At 39.6% G+C, this 16376-nt stretch overlaps 1 protein-coding gene across 4 annotated transcripts in view; it reads right to left on the bottom strand.

Moving 5' to 3' along the window:
* The window catches only part of LOC308631974 (F-box/WD repeat-containing protein 12-like), a 67044-nt gene that overhangs the window by 45260 nt on the left and 5408 nt on the right, over window positions 1-16376 (bottom strand). For 3 of the 4 annotated variants that reach the window (XM_081263549.1, XM_081263552.1, XM_081263550.1), the window contains exons 3-5: window positions 15209-15360; window positions 14505-14620; window positions 1249-1458 (exon numbers count right to left, since the gene is read on the bottom strand). In XM_081263549.1, coding sequence (XP_081119675.1) covers window positions 1249-1458; window positions 14505-14620; window positions 15209-15360 — 478 coding nt within the window. The remainder of the gene's footprint in view (window positions 1-1248; window positions 1459-14504; window positions 14621-15208; window positions 15361-16376) is intronic. The other variant, XM_081263551.1, reaches the window with a different exon arrangement.

The raw sequence follows: 16376 nt of genomic DNA, 5'->3' as shown, positions 1-16376 counted from the left end.
TTATCTGTAGGAACTGCTTTCTTGCACACATGTCAGAATAGCTGCTCACTGAGATGCTGATCATGCAAAGGACAAAGCAAGCTGATAATATGACTACTTCTTCAGCCTGACTTTTACACCCCATCCCTGCAATCACTGGCGTGGATCTGAGCACTGTGGAATGGAAAGAGCTCAAACCAGCTGCCGTCACTGAACAAAGCATCGTGGGAGAATATAGGTGTGTTTTTCTGGTGAAGCACAGACTCGCTATGTGAAATGGAAGTGCAGCTGTGCAACCTGTCACCACTGGACTTTGTGGAGAAGCTCATCAGCACTGGATCTTCCCTGTAAGCCCTTCTCAGTGAACCTCACACCCGAACATCTCAACCCCAGGAGTTTTCTTTGGACCCTGGGCCATCTTCTCATTGCCCTAGCACAACAAGGCTGTGAATGATACACTGGAATGTCCAGTTAAAGATGAGGAAGTCGGTGTGACTCAGGCATGTCCCCTGCTTTTATATCCAACCACTGGGTTCTTAATCTTTGTTAATGAATTCTTCTAGAATTTCCATTAAATCTAGTTCTTTTCTAAATATGTTACATTTTATTTTTTAAATAAATAAAATAACAGATTTAGAAAATTTTTGTTTTCTGTTAATATTTTATCTCCCTGAACAACAACTTCAGGTGTCTGAAGCTCTGTGACTCACTTTATATTGTGTACTGTTTCTAGTGCCAGTTCTAGCTCATGTGACCTCATCTCTTCATGTGCCTAGTTTTAAGTGTGTACTGAACACTATATTTGGAAACAATGTGAGCTGTGGGACACTATTAACATTATCGAGAAATTATTCTCATGTGCTCCAAATGAGTAATCAGAGTGCTGAGTCCTGCTTACCTTTGGGTTGTAACACTTGCAAATCCTACCTAATCCATGAGGGTTCACAGGGTCCATACATGGTGGCCCCACACTCCAATGTTTGTCCCTATGCTATCAAAGGTCTGCTCAATCTCTTGGCTGCCTAGACTAAGGTTCCATAGCAAAAAGAGTCCCAAATGATAGGCTCATCACTTTGACTTCTGCCATGTCCTTAATCCTCATCTATTAACTATTCACTCCTTATTTTAGATCACTGGTATTACCAAATAGGTCTGCCAAGGAGAGGGTCTGGCTCAAGACTCCACCAATCATGGAAGCCATGATGCCAGTATTCAGATCTTGGGAGGCAGGTAGGCCCTGCAAAGGCTCCTAAGAGCCAGGTCACTCACCAGCAGAAAAGAACCCTCTGGATGGTCACAGGCCTCCACTGCAGAGCAGGAGGTAGGTAGGCAGAAGGAGGCCCACTCCCACCCAGTCTCTGCTTTCCACACTTTGATCAATCCCTGCTGGTCCACAGTAGCAACCAGCTGCAGCTGAGGATAGGTCACCAAATTCACCAGAGGAGCAGGCTGCAGAGGGCTGGACCAGATCTCCGTGCCCTGGCAACAACAAAATTAATATTAACAACTGACATATGCATCCATTTATTTCATAAACAGTTATTATTCTCATACAGTCAACCAGCATACATTTTCCTGTGCGTATTCTGCCAGGCTTCACAGTACACATAGGCACTCAGGTGAAGAGGATGTGACCCCACTTACTGCACTCTAAGGAGAGCAGTAATAGAGACCCATGTCCCAGATGGACAAACAGCAGGACCTACGAGGGACACTTAGACCTCTTGGAGGCTGGGTAGCATCCATTAGGAGCACAAGAGGGAGAGTTTCACAATGGCATGACGCTTTAGGCACTTCCAAACGGTTACCCAGAGCTCAAGGAAAAAGAAGGTGCAGGCTAGACAGGGAGGCCAGAGGCAACACTGACACACCACACACATATACCACACACAAACACACACACACACACACACACACACACACACACACACAGGCTGCATGCAGCTGCACTCTCAATTGACAAAGACTTTATTCTTTTTTAATATATATTTTTATCTTTTATTTGTTCTACTTAGCTGTACATGATAGCAGAATGCATTTCAATTCATCGTACACACATGGAGCACAACATTTCATTTCTCCAGCTGACAAAGACTTTTCATGTGTGCTCTTTCTCACTCAAGTCTCATGGCAGCCCAGTTTTACTAACAAACTAATATGAATAGGTTATGCTGCACGGATGGCAGCTGCCCTGCTGAATGCTGCCTCCTTCTCTAGGATGTGCCCCAGCAGTGCAGCCACAGGCTACCCCCCGCCAGGCCTATCCCCATCCAGTCCACTGATTCACAGGCAGACAACTGCCCTGAGCTGAGTCCTCCAAGGTCTCTCCTGGGATTTTGCAAATTGGAACAGAGAAGCAGGACAACCTGTTGCCACAAAGCAATGACACAGGGTGTCAGAGTGGATCTACCCAACTGCTGCCCCAGGCTTCCCAGGCCTGCATGGTGAGGTTTCTTCCCAATTTTGAGTCATTATTGATCTCTCTTCTTCATAATGATTTATCATGAATTTTTTCAAATCATGATATCCTAGAACTCCTCCATCAGTTTTTTCTTTTCCCTCTGTCATTTAACTTCTGTTGACTAAACAGGTAATATAACAGGGACTGATGACAAGCGATTCTGAGAGAAATACAGAATTTTTTACAAATTTTGTGGTATTAAGAGGGAAAAAAGCACTGTAACTCCCCTTTCTGTTTCTAAACCGAAAAACAACACCCACTGAAAGAGAATGAGGAATATGCTGGTCAACTCCTGCCTGCAATCTCCAACTCCAGGGCCTCACAAAGGGGTGACCCAACTTGTGAGACATGAGGACTCTGGTGCCCCAGGGCAGATGGATGCTTCTGCTGGTACTGAAAACTGTGATTCTAGGAGGAGAGAAGTTTAACCCTACAATTTTTCAGAGGTTAAGAGAATAAAACATAGCATGGGGAAACCATCAAAAATGAATTCAGATGACTGGTTAAAAATATGGAGCTGAACATTGTTAAGTACATAGAAAAATTAAGCAAGTAAGAAAAAATGTCTAACTTCAGGGATAGTAAAAGGGGAGGAAGAGGATAAAAATGATAATGTCAGTGTTACCTCATGATTCAACCATGAAGATCATGTACATTAATAATTATGGTAATATAGCCTGATGTGGTGGCACCTGCTGTAATCCCAGCGGCTTGGGAGGCTGAGGCAAGAGGATCGTGAGTTCAAAGCCAGCCTCAGCAAAAGCAAAATGCTAAACAACTCAGTGAGACCCTGTCTATAAATTTTTTAAAAAAGTAATATAAACAATAATAACTGTTGGCCTAAACAAAATGTACTTGTTTCAGGACAGGAAATTTAAACCTGTGTAGAGAAAAAATGATAAATCACCTGCCCCCAAAATTCAACAGATAGGGGCTGGGGCTGTGGCTCAAGCGGTAGCGCGCTCGCCTGGCATGCGTGCGGCCCGGGTTCGATCCTCAGCACCACATACAAATAAAGATGCTGTGTCCGCCGAGAACTAAAAAATAAATATTAAAAATTCTCTCTCTCTCTTTAAAAAAAAAATTCGACAGATAATTCCTTTGGGAATACTCTTTCCTCCAGGGAAACATGAATGGGACATGATTGGTTTTTAAAACAAACCTTTTGAGCTAGGCATGGTGGTGCATGCCTGTAATCCCAGTGACTCAGGAGGCTGAGGTAGGACGATCACAAATTCAAAGCCAGCCTCAGCAATTTAGCCAAGTCCTAAACAATTCAGGGAGACCCTGTCTCAAAAAATAAAAAGGACTGGGGATGTGCCTCAGTGGCCCCTGGGTTCAATCTCCAGCACCAAACAGTAAAAATTAAAACAAACATTTTAGGTTTTTTTGTAAAGTGCTCAGGATGGAACCCAGAGCCTCACACATTCTAGGCAAGTACACTACCAATGAGCCACCCCCAACCCCGCTTTTAGAATTTTGACCTTTAAACTATATGTAACTGCAACATATGTGGCATCTTCATTTCTATCATCTATGGGTAAGATGACCGCAAAACTCTGTTATGCTTTTAATTTTTTTCAAAATAACAGTTATGAATTTTACAAATAAACAAATAATTTTAAAATTTGATAAAGGTTCAGGATGGCAGCACAGAGAGACAAAGCACACGGTAACTATGACACAGCTCCCTGGCCAGGGGTCTCTACATTGCCAGAAGATAAGCAGGAAGGCACAGGCTGGCAGTCCTAATGACAAGAGAATTTCTTAGTGCTCATAGTCTTTGAAACTGGTGTGGGGAGCTACCCATGTGACTGCTTTGCTCCAGAAAAGAAATGCATATGGGCAATCCCACTCCAACCTCCAGAGCTTAACTTAAAACAGGATGTCACCTTGGGAATGGAGTCACTGCTACAGTCCATCCTGCTGTAGGGGCCATAGGGCCCCAGCAGCATGGCTGCTCCTGCCAGGAACCCCAGTACCACTGGCACACACCTCTACAAAGACTGAGGACAAGCCTCTCCACAGCCTGTGTCCCTTGATGTCATATCCACCATCATCGTCACTCTTCAACTGTGGTCATGTATCTTTGATAGCCTGGGTCCATTCCAAAGTTCTACCACTATTTCCAAAATACCTGCAGTCTAGACTGCTGAGGTATTCTTAGATGTGATGCTGATTACGGATGGCTAAAGAAATGACAAGGAAGCTACAATTCTGGGCTAAATCAAAGCCAGTGCACCTACCTGACATTTTACACCTTAGCTACATGCCAAAGTCTTTCCCTATGAAAGTTTCTTCATAAAATTGGAAGAGGCAACTATTACACCAGATGCACAGACATCAACATACAGACACAAGAAGCACAAAATTCTCCAGAAACTGACCCCAGTGTAAAGGAAATCTTTTTATTTGATTGCCTGAAAAGGAATTCAAAATAACAATTCTAAGGAAACTCCTCGAGATACAATAGATAATAAGAAGAGGAAAACAATTTATGATCTGAATGAGAAATTCAACAGATAAAAATCATAAAAAAGAATGAAATAGAAATCTTAGAGCTAAAAAAATCTTCAATTTGAGGCAGCATGGACAACTTAAAAGTAAGATCCTATTTCAGAATCAATTTTCAAAATGGACTAGAGATGTAGCTCAGTGGTAAGAGTACTTAACTAGCATGCATGAGGTCCTGGGTTGCAAAAGAAAAGAAAATAAAGAAATGAAGGAACTCTCACTGGTAAAACAGACGCACCCAAAAGAAAAAAATCAAACTTTATCACTACAGAAACCACCAAACCATAGGATAAATCAGAGAGCCAGAGAGGAAAAAATACACAAAATAATCAGAAAACAATAAACAACTTGTCAATAACCTTGAATATAAATGGACTAACTTCTCCAATAAGAAGATACAGACTGGTTGAATGAATAAAAAAAGAAAAGAAGACCCAAGGTAGCTTTACAATCACCAGAAAAGACACATGTAGACCAAAAGTGAAAGCATGGAAGAATGTTCCACACTCATGGAAACCAAAAGCAAGGAGGTACTATACTCACATCAGATAAAAGAAACTTCTAAGTCAAAGATTTTGAGATAGGGCAATTCACGAGAGGATATAAAAATTTTAAATATATGCAAACCCAACAACAGACCATCTAATTAGGGAGATACTCCAGAACAATAATATTTGAGAGCATCAACACCCCATTTTCATTAATGAATGTGTCATCAGGCAAAAAATCAACAAAGATACATCAGAGTTGAACTACATACCATGGAGCTAATGAACCTAACATGATTTACAAAACATTTCAGCCGATAACTGAAGAATGCATTCTCATCAGCACATGGAACACTCTCCAGGAGAGACCAAACAGTAGTCCACAAACCAAGCTTCAATAAATATAATAGTGAAATTATATCATGCATCTTCTCTGACCCAAACAAGACTAGAAGTCAACAACAGCAATGGGAAATATACAAACATATGGTCTTGAACAACCAATGAGATGCTGAAGAAATTAAAAAGAAAATAAAAAATTTTCTTGAAACACATGGAAATACAACCCATCAAACTATGTGGAATACAGCAAAATAAGTATTGGAGTGTTACATGTTAGGGAAAAAACTAGAAAGATTTCAAATAACCTAATGATATACGTCAGGGGCCTAGAAAAAAGAAGAAAAGCCTAACCTAAAATAGAAGGAAAGAAAAACTAACAATGAGAACAGAAATAAACAAAATCAAGAGGGTTTTTTTTTTTTTTTTTTTTGTACTGTGGATTGAACACAGAGTTGCTCTACCACTGAGCTACATCCCCAGCACTTTTTACTTTTTATTTTGAGATGGGTTCTTACTAAGTTGCTTAGGGCCTTGCTAAATTGCTAAGGCCAGCCTTGAACTTGTAATGCTCTTGCCTCAGCCTCCCAAGTCACTGAGGTAGGGTTGGGCCACCATATCTGGCTCAAAATAAAGACTTTTAAAAACAAAAGAGATCAACAAAATGAAAATCTGATTTTTGAAGATAAAATTGATGCCCTTAGCTGGCTAAAAAGAAGAAAACTCAAATAAAATTAGAGATAAAAGAAAAGATGTTACAACTAATACCACAGAAATACAAGCAATCATAAAGAAGAATGAAATTATGGCATTTTCTGGTAAACAGATGCAACTGGAGACTATCATGTCAAGTGAAATAAGCCAGTCCCAAAAAACCAAAGGCCGAATGTTCTCTATGATATGTGGACACTAACCCACAACAAGGTAGGGTGGGGAGGGGAAGAAAGGAAGTTCACTGGATTAGACAAAGGGGAGTGAAGGGAAGGGAGAGGGGAAGAGAGTAGGAAAGACAGTAGAATGAATTGGATGTGACTTTCTTTTGCTCATAAATGAGCACATGACTAGTGTACTGTGACTCCACATCATGTACAACCACAAAAATGGGATCCTAACTGGAATGGGTTGTACTCCTTGTGTGTACAATGTCAAAATATACTCTGCTGTCATGTATATCTAAGAACAAATAATAATAATAAAAAGATTAAAAAAATACAGGCAATCCTAAGACTCTACTATGAATAATTATACACTAACAAACTGAAACACCCAGAAGAAATGGATAAGTTCCTGGACACATACAAGCAACCAAGATTCAATCAAGAAGTAACAGAAAATCCAAATAGATTTCTAATAAGACGTGAGACTAAAGCATTAACTGGAAGTCTCCCATCAAAGAAAACTCTAGGATCTGATGGCTTCACTGCTGAATTCTACCAGACATGTCAAGATTATTTCAACTCTTCTCAAACTATTTTAAATAAACAAAAAAAGAGGAAACTGTGTCAAATAATACCTACAGGGTCCTTCCTCCAAATGCAGACAATGACGCACACACAAAGAAAACTACAAACTGCTCTCACTGATGAACACACATGCAAAAATTCTCAACAAAATACGAGCAAACCAAATTCAAGAGCACATCAAAAACATTATGCACAGTGGGATGCACCTGTAATCCCTATCATTCAAGAGTCTGAGGCAGGAGTATCATGAGTTCAAGGCTAGCCTGGGCAACAGTGAGATCCCTGTCCCAAAAAAGACTTTGGGATGGGGATATATAGTTCAGGGGTAGAACACTTTCCCACCATGTACAAGGCCCTGAGTTTGACTGCTCTCCAGCACAGCGACTTTATAACAACAAAAAAAGATTTACACCATGATCAAGTGTGATTTATCCCAGGAATGCAAGAATGGTTCAACATGCACAAGTCAATAAGAGATAACAGATGATATATCACATCAACAGAATGAAGAACCAAAACCTTTATGATCATCTCAATTGATGCAGAAAAATCACGAGATGATATTTAACGTCGCTTCGTGATAAAAATTCTCAAAAAATTAGGCAGAGAAGAAACACAACACAATAAAAGTTATATATGACAAACTCATAGCCAACATCATACTGAAGAGGGAAAAGCTGAAAGTGTATCCTCTAACATCTGGAACAAGGCAAGGATGATATGATTTTATACCCAGAAAAACCTAAAGACCACTCCTGCCAAAAAAGAAGCGATAAGCAAATTCGGTGAAGATACAGGATATAAAATTAACATACAAAAAAGCATTTTTAAAAAAATTTAGTTGTAGATGGACACCTTTATTTTATTTATTCATTTTTTTAATGTGGTGCTGAGGATCGAACCCAGTGCGTCACATGTACAAGGCAAGAGCTCTACCACTAAGCCACAACCCCAGCCCCTCAAAAAGCATTTTTATACACCAATAACAAATTTGTTGAAAAAGAAATCAAGGAAGCTGTTGAGAGCCACAGCCAAAGGGGCCCCAGCAAACTTCCAGCTGCTGGCTGATGATTGGTTCACAGCGGCCCCAGCAACATCTAGCTGATTGGCTTCTCCACAGAGCTGCTCATTGGGCTGTTTCCCTGCCCTTTCAGACCATGGAGCTGCTCATTGGGGGACTTCTTTGGCTCCGCCCACACAACCCAGCCAATCGGCCTCAAGAGCAGGAGGATTGTGGGAGGTGGAGAGGCTGGTGTGGGGGTGAGAGGCTTGTGGAAGCCGGTGGTGGCAGTTGGGCTCTGAGGGTTTTTTCCTGAGGAGCTGTTTTGTTTGGCGTTTGTAGTTCTAAAAATAAAGTTTGTTTCTTTTGACAAGTGGCTCCTGAATTGTGCCCAGCCTGACTGTGGCAGGAAGCAGTCCCACTTACTTGGTGTTTGTCATTCCAGATGTGAGACAGATTTTGCACTCAAGTGCTCTAAGGAAGATAAGGGCATCTGTGTTCTTTCTCCCCCAGGTCCTCCAGAAACAAAGTGCAACAAGTTTTGAGAAGCCAATGCCTTTCAACACTCCAAGAGTATCATAGACATCCAAGAGTATTATAGAAGTTCTTTTATACAACAAATCTGCAAATGTCAGATATTCTTTTCAGCTTAATGACAGTTTTTTTAATACTCCTCTATGATTTCTTCTGTTCCCCAATTTGTAGGCAGACATGAATTTGGCAGCTGCTATAGAAATGGGAAAATTATAAGGCATGCTGAACAACTTAATGACTAGATATATCTTTGAAATGTATTTTCCCTACATTCTCCTAATTAATTACAACTTTGAACAGTTGGATAGCAGATAAATTGACAGAAGGCTTTCACCCTCTGGCTGAAATAATCATAATATAGTAAATAATTCTTCAAATTTTATGACCCCAGAGTGTAGTAAGTAGAACTGCGCTTTTCACAGCGGAAAGTAAAAGTATTTCAAAATAGAAAGAAAGAAAGCAGTCCCATTCACAATAGATTCAGAAAAATTAAATTTATGTTGGAATAAATTTAATCAAAAAAGTGAAAGGTCTCTATAATAAAAATTATAAATCACTAAAGAAATTAAGACACACACACACAAAAAAAAAAAAAACCAAAGACATCCCATGTTCACAGACTGGAAGAATTGATAGTTAATATGTCTAAACTACCCAAAGTGATTTATAAATATGATGTAATCCCCATCAATATACCAATGATATTCTTCACAGAAACAGAAGGAAAAAAAACCATTAAATTTACATAGAATCACTAAAGACCATGAGTAAATAAAGCAATCCTTAGCAAGACAAATCTAGAATCTAGAAGTGTAACAATATGTCAATTCAAAACATACCTCAAAACTATAGAAACTAACGCAGCACGATAAACACATCAATTGAACACAACAGAAAATTCAGAAAATAACACAATTTATTTATTTATACCCAATTCATTTTCAACAAAGATGGCAAGAAAGTGGAGAAAAAGTCTCATCACAACAAATGGTGTTTGGAAATCTGGATCTACATATGCAAAAAGAATGAAATTAAATCTCTTCCTCTCAAAAATCAAATCAAAATGGATCAAAGTCTTACATGTAAGACCTAAAACAATGAAATTACTATGAGAAAACAGGAGGAAACACTTCAAAACATTAATATAGGCAAAGGTTTTTTGCATAACACCTCAAAAGCAAAGACAACAAAAGCAAAACAAGGCAAATGGGCTTCTTTCAAACTAAGAAGGTTCAGCACCAAAGAAAATTGTGAGCAGAAGTGACAATGTGCCTGCAGAATGGGAGGAATCTGTCAACTATTCATTCAATGAGAGAGCAATCCAGGACACACAAGGAACTCAACAGCAAAAGAACAAATACTTTGATTTTTAAAATGGGCAAAATATGTGAATAAATATTTCTAGAAAAGACAAATTAGGACTGAAATGAAGTAAATCAAATTCCATGCATGTATTTGTCAAAATGAACCAAACTCTTATGTATAACTGTAATGAAGTAATGAAAGAAAAAAAAAAACAAATGGCCATAAGTATATGAAAATATGTTCAATATCACCAATCCAAAGGGAAAGAGAAATTAAAAACACAACGAGTCAGACACAATGGCGCACGCCTGTCATCCCTGTGGTCTGAAAGGCTGAGGCAGGAGGAGAGCAAGTTCAAGGACAACTTCATCAACTTGGCAGGCGAAGCCCTCAGCACCTTAGCAACACCTTATCTCAAAATAAAAAATAAAAGGGCTGGGATGTAGCTCATGGTAGAGCATCCCTGGGTTCAATCCACAGTACCCAACAAAAACCACAATGAGATATCATCTCACCCTAGTCCACAAATGGCTATAAACAAACAAAAAGGCAAAAAATGACAAATGTTGATGACAATGTGGAGAAAGGGGAATTCTCACACACTGTTAGGAAAGTAAATTAATATGGTCACTATGAAAAACAGTATGAAGGTTACTTAAAGAAAAAAAACTAGAAAGAGAACCACCATGATCCAACACCATTTCTAGGTACATATATAAAGGAAATGAAATCATTATTTCAGAGATACCTGCACTTTTTTGATTATTACAGTACTCTTTGTTGCTGTTTTGATACCAGAGATTGAACCCGGGGTGCTTAACCACTGAGCCACACCCCCAGCCCTTTTTGTATTTTATTTTGAGACAGGGTCTTGCTGAGTGGTCAGGACCTCACTAAATTACTGAAGCTAGCTCTGAACTCACAATCCTCCTGCCTCAGCCTCCCAAGTCACTGAGATTACAGGCATGTGCCACCACACCTGGCTATAGTACTCTCCATAATACCTAAGATAGGCAATCAACCAAGGTATCCACTGATGGATGAATGGATTAAAATGTGGTATTTGTACACATGTGGAATATTGTTTAGTTATAAAAAGGATGAACTCCTGTCATTTGTGGCAATTTGGATTGAACTGGGTTATGGGAAATAAGCCTGGCACAGAAAGAAAAATATTACATGGTATCACTTTATGGAAGCTAAAAATGTTGATCTCATAAAAGAGGGAAGGGCAAGAGGAGAGAGATGTTAGATGAGAGGTTACCAATATATGGTTAATATAGTAGGAATAGTCCTAATGTTCTAGAGCACAATAGGACAACTGCAGCATACAACAATTTATATACCTCACAGGAGGTTCCCAGCACCAAAAAAAAAAATGTTTGAGGAGATCAAAATACTAACTACTCTGATTTGATCATTTTACACTGTATACACTATACCCCACATGTACATATACTGTCAAATTTTTAAAACTGCATTTTCCCATAAATATGCACACTACTTCTCAGTAAATTTAAAATGAAAAACATTTTTAATAACTATAGATACAAAAAGTTTTAAATAAATTATTGGCAAACTGAATCCTACAGGATTTATAAAAACACTGACACACTAGTAAGAATGGGAAAGGACTGGACCACAACCAGAAAGGCGATGAGAAAATCAGAGCCAATAAGGAACAGATTTAGATAAATTCCACATTTGAAATTTTAGAAGAAATGGTCATTTTCTAGCAAAATATAAGTGAGTCAACTTGACTCAAGAACAGGTAAAAATGTGGACAGAAGAGAAGCTCTCAGAGAGGCCTTCTGCAAAGGCTGTAAAATATCATAAGCGAGACAAAATTTCCATAGTGAATTCAATCTTTCAGCTTTATTCTTATAGTATTGTTCTCCTTTTTTTTTTTCAGATTTCAGGAAAAGAACTCAAAATGAAGTTTGCAATCAAAGATGACTGGGAAGAAATTTTATCTTTTGGAATCAAGGTCTTGTTGTGTTGTCCAGGATGGTGAACTCACAGCGTTGTGGTGTAAATTAATCAATAAAATCAGTAAGAGTGTAAGTTATAGGTTATAAATTAGTAAATTATATATATATATATATATATGAGAGAGAGAGAGAGAGAGATTATAGATATAAGATTTTGATAAGTGAGGTAAGACAATTATAAATCAAGAACTGACATAGGAAGGCCTACGACTCCATTTTGCTGCCTTCTATAAAACACTGTTACAAGAGCTGTTTTTGAGAAACTGAAATGAAAACTGTTTTCTTATTATATATTGTTTTCTGTATATTGTACCCCACAAATTGTACCCTACTCAGGATGCAGCAATGGTTGTGGTAAGCTGCATCCTGGGTTGGAGTGCCCTCGTGGGTCTACATGACTTTGAAATAGACTCTTGCCCCTGCCAACCCCTGCTCAACTCAGGATACGACTTGTCTAATACCTGCTCGGACCCAAGATGTGGCTAACTGAGTTGCAAAGCTGACCGTTTTTTTTTTTTTTTTTTTCCCTAGCTTCTGTAATTGGCTTCCTTGCATGATGCTAAGGAAAGCCCCTGAGTTGTGGTTCATCTTTAGGTTCCCAGGACATAGGCCAGGAAGTTACTGTTCTCCCACAGAGCTTCAATCTCTATGGGTGAGTGACAGTCCCTGGCCAGGTAAATAAAGCTCTCTTTGATTTGAATTTGGACTTAAGAGTGTTTTCATAAGTCTAAATTTGGACTTTTAACAGGCTCATGTGATTCTCCAGCCTCAACCTTCTGAGTAGACAGGACCACTTTGGTGTCGTACTGCACAGGGCTGTGTCAGGATTTCCTCAAGAAAGGTCCTGTGGTTGGGAAGCAAGGCAGAGGAGCATGAAGACCCTCGAGCACCCTGCAGCCAGCCACACTGGAAACAACTGCACACATTAACATAGGGTTTGGCAAACCAATTCAGCCAAATTCAGACCACTGCCGATTTGTGTATTATATGAATTTTTTATATTTTGGTTAAAAAAACAACAAAAATAATAATTCATGTCACATGAAAATTATATGAATTTAGAAAGGAGAATTACTGAGGAATGAAAATGGTCAAATTAGGGGCTGGGGTTCTATCTTAGTGGTAGAGCGCTTGCCTAGCATGCATGAGGCATTGAGTTCGATCCCCAGCACCACATAAAAATAAAGAAAATAAATTCATTCTGTCCATCTACAACTAAAAAAAATATTTTAAAAAATAGAAAATGTCAAATTATATTGTTGTGTGCATATATGAATATATAACAACAATTTCCACCATTATGTACAACTGCAACGCACCAAAAATCATGGAAAAAATTATATGAAATTCGCATTTCAGCCAGGCATGGTGGCACACGCCTATAATCCCAGTGGCTGAGGAGGCTAAGACAGGAGAATCGTGAATGAAATAATCTATAATTTTAAAGAAAAATCTATTACAGGAGGTTGTGTTCTATCCACATGTGGCCCTTGGCAGAACTCCTGGCTATGTAGGATACCATGTGGTTCAAGATTCAGGGACACAGTCCCTCCTTCAGTCTTCAGTTTATATTTCTGTGAAGTCAGGATAACAATGAATACCTATTTGGCTGCTGTAATGAGAAAAAGGATATGAAAACTGAGATTTTTTTTTAGTTGAGGATAAACACAATATCTTTATTTGCTTATTTTTATGTGGTGCTGAGGATTGAACCCAGTGCCTCACACATGTGAGCACTCTACCACTGAGCTACAGCCCCAGACCTAAAAACTGAGAACTTTTGAACTGTATATGCTAATAAAGTTTAAAATGTTAAGCCACCCAAGCTTGCACAAAGCTGTGACTGAAAGCTCTTACTGTCTTGGTAAAACATCCCAGTGGGCCAGCATCAGTGCAGTGTGGAGGATCATGTGACAGAGAGATTTCAGATCAAATTCTGATGATGCATGCAAACATTGGAACACTACAACAGCCGCCATCCCAAGTACTGTTGGTCAATTCTGTCTTCACGAGGCAGCACCCCAAGAAAGCAAAACTGTGCCACCTAAGTGACATTCAAATTTCAAACATGCTCCACCCCACGCTTATTACCAGTATGACCTGGCACAGTGACTGAGCCAAACTGTGCTCATATTTCCTATCAGCAAAAGGGGCTCCCTCTCCCAGCGACTCAGGAGGCTGAGTGAGGGAAGAGGATCTCAAATTAAAGGCCAACCTCAACAACTTAGGGAAACCCTGTCTTGAAACAAAAAATAAAAAAGACTCTGAATGTAGCTGTATGGTAAAGAACCCAGTGCAAAAAAAAAAAAAAAAAAAAAAAAGTTTTGCAAAATAATTAAGAAAGATCATAAAGACAAAGGCATTACGAAGACCAAAGTAACACAAAGGTTCGATTTCTTCCCTGCCTTCCCTTCCTAGGGACCAGCTCACCTCATGCAAGTCCCAGGCACGGACAGTGCAGTCTGAGGACACAGTGCAAACCACAGACTTCTTTCTGTCAAACTGGTACTCATTGGTTGAGATGTAAGCCAGCTTATTTATCTCTCCTGTAAGAGAACACAGAGATGGCCTGGGATCTGAACACTCAGTGAAAAGGCTGGCAGGAATGCCACTTCTTTCTCTCTCGGGAACACAATGGGCACTCAGGGGACAATAAAATAGAAGAGAACTAGCACTTTACAGTAATAATTAGGGACTGACCATCACCCACCAGTCATATGATCTTGAACTACTCCCTTTTCCATTAGTTTTTGTTTCTGTCTACTCTGAAATGTGATGATTCTTTTCCTCACAGGGTTATTGTGACATACCACAAATGATATGGAACCCAGCAAGATAGGTACTCATGAAGTGACACTTTTTTAGGCCACTCACTGCAATGCCAAATCCCATAAGAGTTGCCCAGGGCAGGACGTCATGGCATATACCTCAAATTCCAGCAGCTTGAAGCAGAAGGAGTCAAGTTCAACAACAGCCTCAGCAACTTAGCAAGATCCTGTCTCAAAATTTAAAAGAGCTGGGGATGTGGCTAGGTGGTTCAGCACTCCTGAGTTTAATCCCCTGTACCAAAAAGACTTGACCAGGGAAGGTGAGCAGTATGAATGGACATATCTGCTACATTCTGCCCCTCATACCCGTGTGTCCAAAAACTGCTTTGCAAATGAAGTCCTTCTCTGGCCGCCCAGTCTCCATTCGGAACTCCAACTCGGACCGGCAGAGGTAGTACTGTTTCCATGTCTGTGTGCCCAGGACCGTGGGGCAGGACCAACGTCTCAAACACAGCTGCCTGAAAACAGATGCAAATTCTAGGCAGACAGAGTACAGCAGGCATGGATTCTCGAGTCTTACTTTGGAGTTGAGCTCTGGATCCTGGCTCTGTTATTTACTGGTTTTGAAACCTTGGACAATTAATGTTGCTGACCTACATCTTGATTTCCTCTCCTATAAAACAGGACAAAGATAACACTGAATGAGGTCAGGCATGGTGGTGCATGCCTGTAATCCCAGTGGTTCGGGAGACTAAGGATCAAGAATTTAAAGCCAGCCTCACCAAAGGCGAGGCACTAAGCAACTCAGTGAGACTCCGTCTCTAAATAAAATACAAAATAGGGCTGGAGATGTGGCTCAGTGGTTGAGCACCCCTGAGTTCAACCCCTAGTACCAAAAAAAAAAAAAAAAAAAAAAGGTAAAACTGAATGAATCTTATAGGTGTGTCAAAGAGAAAGTGTCTTTTTATGTATCCAGTCAACCCAGTGAGGCATGATATCCTCATTCTACATGTGACGACACAGAAGCAAGAGGTTAAAAAACTGGGATTCAAGAGCCTCAAACTCTTATTATTGAATTGCCTATTTCTCCCTTTAATCCGTCAGCACCTGCAAGTATTTGTTGCTCTGTTGTTAGGGACACATATAAATGTCATATTTTCTTGACAGATGGACCCATTTATTATTATAAAACACCCTTTGACTCTAGTAACACTTTTTTTGTCTTAAAATTTTTGAATGACGCTACTAGCACAACCATTCAGCGCTTTCTTGGTTACTATTTTTCAGGCACATCTTTTTCCATTCTTTCATTATCACTTACTTGTGTCCTTGAATTTAAAGTATATCTCAGGGCTGAGAATGTGGCTCAGTGGTAGAGAACTTGCCTAGCATGTGTGAGGCACATGCTATTCCAAGCACACAGAATAAATTCTGTCTCACATCGATGTCATACAGATGGATCACTTTTTAAAATCCATTCTGTCAATCTTTGCCATTTTAATGGAGTGTATAACACATTTCATACAGTTACTAA

The sequence above is a fragment of the Spermophilus citellus genome, assembly GCF_964194105.1.
Source record: "Spermophilus citellus genome assembly, chromosome: 12".
Taxonomy (NCBI): domain Eukaryota; kingdom Metazoa; phylum Chordata; class Mammalia; order Rodentia; family Sciuridae; genus Spermophilus; species Spermophilus citellus.
Note: the sequence above shows the minus strand (reverse complement) of the source record. Positions and strands in the feature narration are given on the sequence as shown.